This window comes from Ranitomeya variabilis, chromosome 2, assembly GCF_051348905.1.
Source record: "Ranitomeya variabilis isolate aRanVar5 chromosome 2, aRanVar5.hap1, whole genome shotgun sequence".
NCBI lineage: Eukaryota > Metazoa > Chordata > Amphibia > Anura > Dendrobatidae > Ranitomeya > Ranitomeya variabilis.
The window spans coordinates 196,065,005-196,074,438 of record NC_135233.1 but is presented as its reverse complement, the minus strand read 5'-3'; the positions used below and the strand labels follow the sequence as shown (position 1 = coordinate 196,074,438).

General features: G+C 41.0%; 1 protein-coding gene across 1 annotated transcript in view; it reads right to left on the bottom strand.

The window, feature by feature from the left end:
- Positions 1-936: 936 nt before the first annotated feature.
- Positions 937-9,434, bottom strand: part of CNGA2 (cyclic nucleotide gated channel subunit alpha 2) — a 63,095-nt gene continuing 54,597 nt past the window's right edge. Inside the window, exons 7-8 of the mRNA XM_077292342.1 lie at positions 6,200-6,963; positions 937-3,403 (exon numbers count right to left, since the gene is read on the bottom strand). Of these exons, the coding sequence (XP_077148457.1) occupies positions 2,792-3,403; positions 6,200-6,963 (1,376 nt within the window). The 3' untranslated portion in view covers positions 937-2,791. The remainder of the gene's footprint in view (positions 3,404-6,199; positions 6,964-9,434) is intronic.

Genomic DNA, 9,434 nt, shown 5'->3' with positions numbered 1-9,434 from the left:
AGCAGTTTGCACTTTTCACTTGGCAACATTCATTGCTGCTTAATTCTGTAAAACGCCCATGGAGTCAAAATCGTCACTACCTGTAGATAAATTCCCAAAGGGGTGTATTTTCCAAGATGGGGTCATTTGACGGTGGATTCTGCTCTTCTAGCAATTAGTGGATCTGTATATGGAGTCTGCAAACTATTCTAGGAAAATCTACACTCCAGGAGGCAAATAGCGCTCCGAGCCTCCCGAGTCTCTCCGTATGGCTAAGCAGTACTGTACAGCCACATATGGGGTATTGCCACGTTCAGTAGAAATTGTGGGACAAATTTTCATGCCATTTTTACCCACTTCTTGTGTGAAAATGTAAAATCTGGGGCTAAAACATTATTTTGATGGTAAAATGTAGTTATTTTTTCTTCACTGCCCAATGGTATAAAATTCTGTGACACACCCATGGTGTCAATATGATCACTGCACCCCTAGATGAATTCGATGGGGAGTGTAGTTGGTAAAATAAGTTCAGATAAAGGGGATTTCGGGTCTGGCACCTCAGGGGCTCTGCCATTGTGACATGGTACCCTCAAACCATTCCAGCAAACTCTTGACTCTAATATGGCGCCTCTTCTGAGCTTTGCACTGTGCCTCAAAAGTACAGGGTGGGCCATTTATATGAATACACCTAAATAAAATGGGAATGGTTGGTGATATCAACTTCCTGTTTGTGGCACATTAGTATATGGGAGGGGGAAAACTTTTCTGGTGACCATGGTGGCCATCTTGAAGTCGGTCATTTTGGATCGAACTTTATTTTTTCCAATGGGAAGAGGGTCATGTGACACATCAAACGTATTGAGAATTTCACAAGAAAAACAATGGTGTGCTTGTTTTAAACATCACTTTATTCTTTCATGAGTTATTTACAAGTTTATGACCACTGTGTGTTCAAAGTGCTGCCCATTGTGTTGGATTGTCAATGCAACCCTCTTCTCCCTCTCTTGACACACTAATAGCAACACCGCAGAAGAAATGCTAGCACAGACTTCCAGTATCCGTTTTTTCAGATGCTGCACCTCTCGTATCTTCACAGTATAGACAATTGCCTTCAGATGGCCCCAAAGATAAAAGTCTAAGGGGGTCAGATCGGGAGACCTTGGTGGCCATTCAACTGGCCCATGACAACCAATCCACTTTCCAGGAAACTGTTCATGTAGGAATGCTCGGACCTGATACCCAATATGGTGCACACATCTAAATACATTCCTTGAGGAGTCTAGTTTCCAAAATGGTGTCATTTGTGCGGGATTTTTACTGTTTAGGCACATTAGGGGCTCTCTAAATGCAACATGGCATCTGCTAATTGTTCCAACAAATTTTGCATTCAAAAAGTCAAATACCGCTCCTTCCTTTCCAAGCCCTGCCGTGTGCCCAAACAGTGGATTTCCCCCACGTATGGGGTATCGACATGATGCTCAGGAGAAATTGCACAAGAACTTTTGGTGTCAATTTTTTTCCTGTTACCCTTGTGAAAATTAAAAAAAATGGGGTCTAATGTGAGGTAAAATTTTTTTGTGAAAAAAAGTTAAATGTTCATTTTTTTCCAAAAATTCCTGTGAAGCCCCCTTCTTGAATGTGGTTTTGCGCTCCTTGAGGGGTACAGTTTTTAGAATGGTGTCACTTTTGGATACTTTGTCATATAGATTCCTCAAAGTCACTTCAAACTTGATGTGGTGCCTAAAAAAAATGGTTTTGTAAATTTTGTTGGAAAAGGAGAGATCGCTGGTCAAATTTTAACCCTTATAACTTCCGAACAAAAAAAGTTGTTTAAAAAATTATACTGATGTAAAGTAGATATGTGGGAAATGTTATTTATTAACTATTTTGTGTGAGATATCTCTCTGATTTAAGGGTGTAAGAATTCCAAGTTTGAAAATTTTCACACAGTTTTCCAAATTTTCACCAAATTTTCATTTTTTTCACAAATAAAAGCAAGTTATATCAAAGAAATGTTACCACTATCATGAAGTCCAATATGTCGCAAAAAGCATTCCTCAGAATCTCTGGGATCCGTTGAAGCGTTCCAGAACTAAAACCTCAAAATGACACTGGTCAGAATTGTAAAAATTGGCCTGGTCATTAATGTGCAAACTGTCTTGGGGGTAAAGGGATTAAAGCGAGGTGTCCCAACTTAGAAAGTTATCAGTAATCAACAGAATAGGTGACAGCTTGCTGATTGCTGGTGGACCCACTGCTTAGACCCACAATGATCCAAAGAACAGGTCCCTGACGAGCTTATCTCAGTTCAGTGATAGTCACATAAACACTCATTTTCCGCATGGTGGGTTCCGTAAAGCACAATTCTTTAATATTTTGCTTCTTCTTTATAGCAATGTTCTCTGACCTTAAAGTAAATAATCTCTCAGCAATGCAATGTTTGTGCGAGCAGTTTCCTTTTTATGTTCCTTATTGATAGGATAAGTTTTCTTGGTTGCTTAGCAAGTCCCCAAGAGATGAAGCGCATGTGAGACAGCCATATGCTGAAGCCATGAGGTTAATTAGTAATGTGTTTCACTCTCAAGTCTCTGAGGACACAATTATCTCTCTACTTGGGAGTGTGAGTTGCACCAAAAGCTTTAGAAGTGGAAAAAGTCAGAGATTTTAAGAAATGTTATTAAGCTCTTGCATTGAAAAAAATAGCAACTGAGTGGAATATTCTGATTAGATGAGTAAAATTTCAGGGCAGCTCATGCAAAAAAAGCTATATACAGTATAAACTAAAAATATGTTCTTAGGGTTCTTTCTTTCCTTACATTTCATCCGAGGAGATCTCACCACCTTGAAGGTCTTTTAATCTTCCCTCTACAAGCGAGACCCTTTGTTTGAGACTTTGCTGCGCATCACTATATTCTCGAAGCAAGCGGGCAAATCGAGTGTGCAGCAGATCCAAATTGGACTCTAAGAGCTCTACTTTCTCTTCTGCAGATTTACCTCTCATTGCATTTTTCTCCTTTGTTTCATCAAGTAGACCCTCTTTTACAAGAATTTCTCTTCCTCTTTCCTCAAGAATATTCTTAGCTTCTGGATATTCTACCAAAGCCTCCATTAGATCATCCTTTGAAAGGCAGAAAAGGTCAGAGTAACCAAGGCTTCGAATGTTGGCTGTCCGTCGGTTGCCCATCTTGCTTCCCTCAATATTCAGAATACTAATTTCACCAAAACAACTCCCTGACGTTAGAATGGCATATTGAGTAATTCCATCTTCTCCAACAACAGCGAGCTTTCCTTCCTTGATTATATACATTTCCCGGCCAATATCTCCTTTCCGGCAGATGTAATCTCCTGGGCTGAAAACCTGAGGGCGCAGTTTGAGAACCAACTCAACGAGAAGTCCAGCCTCACAATTTTGAAAGATGCGTACCTAAAAAAATAAGCACAATGCATGGATCAGAGATGAGAAATTACTAGAGATGAGCAGATGAGTCAAAATTCTAATTCGCCTGTTAACCCTTTTTTTCCTGGGAAAAATCAAAATCCTCTGCAAATGTAAAGTTCTATATTATACTCTGGAGTCTCCTAATAAACGTAATATGTAAAAATAAGCATAATCATTGCACTCATCTTTTACTCAACTCTCTGGCCCCTCTACTACTCACCGCCACCCTTCCGGTCATCGCTGCATTCCGATCCCCCGCCACTCGTGTTGGAATCTTTTGTCCTCTCGTGCTGCAACGGACTTCTGTGTGTCATGGTGCCTGGGAAGGTTCTGCATCGGAGTGCAGAAGGTCAACAGCACATGTTATGATGTCATTTAACGGCCACACGCTTCGCAGAACTCTCCTGGGTACCCTGGGAAGTCCAGTGCGAGAGGATCGAAGATTATGGTGGGAACAGCAGGGGAATAGAAGATGTAGCCAGGACTGGACAGGTAGCAGTGAGTAGCAGAGGGGCCGGAGAGAAGAGTGGTGATGTCACGATCCATTTTTGGATTTGTGGCAGATCTGGTTTTCCTCAGTTTAAGACCTTTTTTCCTTTCTGGTCAATTACCCCAAACACCCAGCCAGGGCAACTAAGGAGAATCATTTAAAGGTCCTGCAGTGGCCTAGCCAGTCTCCAGACCTGAACCCAATAAGAAATCTTGTTGCCCAGTGACAGCTCCGAAACCTGAAAGATCTGGAGAAGATCATTATGGAAGAGTGGGCCAAAATCTCTGCTGCAGTGTGTACAAACTTGATCAAGAACTACAGGAAACCTCTGACCTCTGTAATTGCAAAGAAAGGTTTCTGTACCAAATATTAAGTTCTGTTTTTCTACTGTATCAAATACTTATTTCATGCAATAAACTACAAATTAATTATGTAAAAATCATAAAATGTGATTTGTTGGATTTTTTTTAGACTCTGAATCTCACAGGTGAAGTGTACCTACGATAAAAATTAGTGACATTTCCATTCTTTGTAAGTGGAAAAACTTGCAAAATCGGCAGTGTGTCAAATACTTATTTTCTCCACTGTACATAACATACAGTGGGGGAAATAAGTATTTGATCTCTTGCTGATTTTGTAAGTTTGCCCACTGACAAAGACATGAACAGTTTATAATTTTAAGGTAAGGTTAATTTTAACATTGAAAGATAGAATATAAAAAATAAAATCCAGAAAATCATATTGTACAAATTATATAAATTTATTTGCATTTTGAAGTGAGAAATAAGTATTTGATCCCTCTGGCAAAAAAGACTTGGTGGCAAAACCCTTGTTGGCATGCACAGCAGTCAGACGTTTTTTGTAGCTGATGATGAGGTTTGCCCACATGTCAGAAGGAATTTTGGTCCACTCCTCTTTGCAGATCATCCCTAAATGATCAAGATTTTGATGCTGGCGCTTGGCAACTCGGAGCTTCATCTCCCTCCGTAAGTTTTCTGTGGGATTAAGGTCTGGAGACTGGCTAGGCCACTCCACGACCTTAAGGTGCTTCATTTTAGCCACTCCCTTGTTGCCTTGGCTGTATCTTTTGGGTTATTATCTTGCTGGAAGACCCAACCACGACCCATTTTTAATGTCCTGTGGAGGGAAGGAGATTGTCACTCAGGATTTTACGGTACATGGCTCCATCCATTCTCCCACTGATGTGGTGAAGTAGTCCTGTGCCCTTAGCAGAGAAACACCCCAAAACATAATATTTCCACCTTCATGTTTGACAGTGGGGATGGTGTTCTTTGGGTCATAAGCAGCATTTCTCTTCCTCCAAGCACGGTGAGTTGAGTTAATGCCAAAGAGCTCAGTTTTTGTCTCATCTGACCACAGCACCTTCTCCCAATCACTCACAGAATCATCCAGGTTTTCATTGGCAAACTTCAGATGGGCTGCACATGTGCCTTCTTGAGCAGGGGGGACCTTGCGGGCACTGCAGGACTTTAAACCTTTATGGCATAATGTGTTAGCAATGGTTTTCTTGGTGACTGTGGTCCCAGCTGCGTTGAGATCATTAACAAGTTCCCCCTGTGTAGTTTAAGGCTGATCTCACCTTCCTCGTGATCAAGGATACCCCATGAGGTGAGATTTTGCATGGTGCCCCAGATCGATGTCGATTGACAGTCATTTTGTATTTCTTCCATTTTCTTACTATTGCACCAACAGTTGTCTCCTACTCACCCAGCGTCTTATGGTTTTGTAGCCCATTCCAGCTTTGTGCACGGCTATGATTTTGTCCCTGACATCCTTATAAAGCTCTTTGGTCTTGCCCATGTTGTAGAGGTTAGAGTCTGACTGATTAATTGAGTCTGTGGACAGGAGTCTTTTATAAAGGTGACTATGTAAGACAGCTGTCTTTAATGCAGGTAACGAGTTGATTAGGAACGTCTAACTGGTCTGTAGGAGCCAGAACTCTTAATGGTTTGTAGGGGACCAAATACTTATTTTTCACTGCAAAATGCAAATACATTTATATAATTTATTCAATGTGATTTTCTGGATTTTATTTTTGATATTCTATCTCTCAATGTTAAAATTAACCTTATAGACTGTTCCTGTCTTTTTCAGTGGGCAAACTTACAAAATCAGCAAGGGATCAAATACTTATTTCCCCACGGTATAACTAACTAAAGGGCAGTATTTTATATTGTATATAAATAAAAAAAATAAGTACATAAAATACAAAAAACATAAATTGATTAAAAAAAACAAGTATAGAGCTGGAGATTTGAGCAGCAACTTACCTTCTTAAGTGTGTCCAGATGAACATTTATGGCAATTTCTGCCCTCAATTTGTCAGGTAGATTTTTCAGCACTTCTCTTTCATCCACTGTCTTTTTGTTAGTCCAAAGATAGTCAAACCACCGGATAACCTTGGCCTCCAGATCTTTGCTCACCTTTCTAAATTGCATATAGTGTTTGATAGCATCGATCTTAGACTGGAACTCTGCCCTGGTTGCATTCATGTTAGAGATCATAGAACCAACATTTCCTACAATGGTAGCGAAGATCAAAACGCCAACGAGAAAATCAAAGATGACAAAAAGGTACTCTGTGTCTGTGACTGGCGGAGGGGTTTCTCCAATTGTAGTGAGTGTTAAAGTAGACCAGTATAAGCAGTAGACATATTCGCGGGTCAGGTAACCATACTCAGGATCAGTAACATTAGGATAGACCCAGGTGTCCTCCCCAAAGCCAATAGCTTTAGATATAGCATAATAAATGCAAGCATTCCAGTGGATAATGAGTAGAATGTACAGAACGAGGTTGAAGATCCGGAAGATGTTTGGGTAACTAGTTCGAGTCTCAGTTTGGTCAAAACATTCGAACATGCGCGGGAAATGTAGCAGCCGGTTAAAGCGAAGCTCTGGGCGGTGAATCCCCAGTCCAAGATAGCCCAAGTCCGTGGGAAGTATGGAGATGACGTCTAGCTTAAACTGCAAGGTTCCGGTGTAACTGTCACTGAGCATCTTGGGGTCTCGGACAAGTAGTCCTTGCTCTAAGAATCCTGAGAAGAGAAAAAAAAGAGGGCAGATCTGTACGGTTTATACAGGTTTGAGTAGTTTCTATTTGGTTGTTGTAATAGTGATGTGCAAAATAATATCAGTGTGTTTAACAAGTGAGACAAAGCTGAATCCTGAACAAAATATTAATTTTTACATTGAAAATGATAATTGGCGGCTCAAAAAAATAGCAGTGTCTGCATTATCACTTACACATGGGAATATTTACAGAATAAACTGACATTTGTTTCCAGACTTCGCTTTTCTGTTAATCACTGATGTAATAGTTAGTTGGATAACCATTATTTCTGATGGCTGCTTTACATCTGTTTGGCATGGCGTCCCCTAACATCTGACACCTTCGGACGGATATTCCAGTCCACACTGACTGCTCTACATTCTACACTTCTTTTGTATTTTTGATGTTGCTCCACAAATTCCCAATCGGATTGAGGTCTGAGGATTAAACGGCCACTTCATAGCATCAACCTTGTAGGTCTGGAACCGGGATGTTGCTCGCTTGCCAGTGTGTTTGGGGTCGTCCATTTCAAGGGTGTTTCTTCTTCAGCATAAGGCAACATGGCCTTCTCCAGTATTGTGATATTCCCACTGGTCCATGGTGCCTGGTATGTGATAAATGGGCACAACTACATGTATGAGAAACATCCCCAAACCATTCCGCTCACAGCTCCATGTTTTACAGTCTTCACAGTGTGGCTTGAATTCAGTGTATATTGGTCGCCAACTTTCTGCGGCCTTTATACCCAACAAGAACAATCTCTCTCTCATCTGTCCATAAAATGTTCCACCACTTCTCTTTATTCCAGTCTATGTGTTCTTTGGTAAACTGTAACCTTTGCAACACGTCTTTTTTTTTTTTTTTCATCAATAATACTTTACGAGGGTTTCTAGCTAATAGTTTGGCTTCACGTGGGCGTTTTCTGATGGTTATTGGACTCATCGGTAACTGAAGTTCTGTGATCTCCCTTGATCATTGGACGCATCTTTGCCATTCTTGTGATTCTATCATCTATGCCAGTGTTCCCCAACTCCAGTCCTCAAGAGCCACCAACAGGTCGTGTTTTCAGGATTTCCTTAGTATGGCCCAGGTGATGGAATTGTTGCCTGTCTAGATGATGGAATTCTCACCTGGGCAATACTAAGGAAATCCTGAAAACATGACCCGTTGAGGACCGAACTTGGGGAACACTGATCTATGCAGATGGTTTTGTTTCTTTTCCTACTTCGTGTTTTGGGTGTTGTTTGCCAGTTGAAAGCATTGGAAATCTTTTTAGCTGAGCAGTCAATTATTTTCTGCACTTTTTATGTTTTCCCCTCTACAATCAACTTCTTGATCAAAGTTCTTTCTCCTTCAGTACAATCTCAGGAACCACCGACTTTACTCACTGAACGAGAGCTAAAACCAGCAGGTCAGACATTTGTTGCCCTTTTCTTCACATAATGGCCATGACTGACACCTGTTTCTTTACAGAATGAATGACCTCACTATCTGAACTCCGTACTTTTATTAATTAGCACCCCCCCCCTTTCACCCACCCAATTAGCAGCGTGCATGCCATGACTGTTGATTCTGTTGGTTGCACATTATGACCTACACCCAGTCATTCATTTTTTTCCCATGTATTATGATCTTTAAAGCCAAAAACAGTAATTAAACACAATAATGATGTTAGACTGCTATTATTTTGCACATAACTGTATGTAAAAGCTAATATAACAGTTCAGGTGCCAAAGAATGTCAAGTGAATATTTATACTGTGAAAAAAGGGTGAGTGCTACGTGCAAGTGAGTGTTCTGGACTCCTGTATCTTTTTCTCCAGGTTCTTGCGGCATTGTCAGTCTTCTCCTTCCATTCATTTCCCAGTTTGCCTCACTACTGTCCCCTGATATGGCCCTGATATGATAAAGGAAACCTGGCACCACTGAAAATGATCTATACCTGCAGATATAGGGTTAATCTAAAGGTACACAGTGTTACCATGCTGCCTAGCAGCCTTGCCGAAAATGCTGATACCGGTAGAAAATAAACCTATGTCATCTCGGCTTTCAGTCATGGGAGCGTGCACAGATCGGCTACAGTCACTATTCTATGAGCAGTGACTGTAAGCTCGCTCTGGAACTTTTGGTTGACATCCGGCTCTGCAGTATATCTGTGCAAAGCGATCTGTCAATCAAAATGTAGGGGTGTGCTTAAATCCACCGCTCATAGGATTAGCAGAGCTATGAGCGGCGACTGTAGCCTCTCTGTGCACATCCCTATGACTGAAAGCTTGCGGCTTCCAGATGGGAAAAGGTTAATTTTTTTCCAGTAATCACACTTTTAGTGCATCGGCTGTGCAGTATTGTAACGCCATGTACCTTGTAGGAAAGTCAGGTAGGCTATGGTTAAATCATAGCACGGCAGGACCTGGTTAGATGCACCTGGATAGCTATGACTAGAACCAGGCCATGTGAT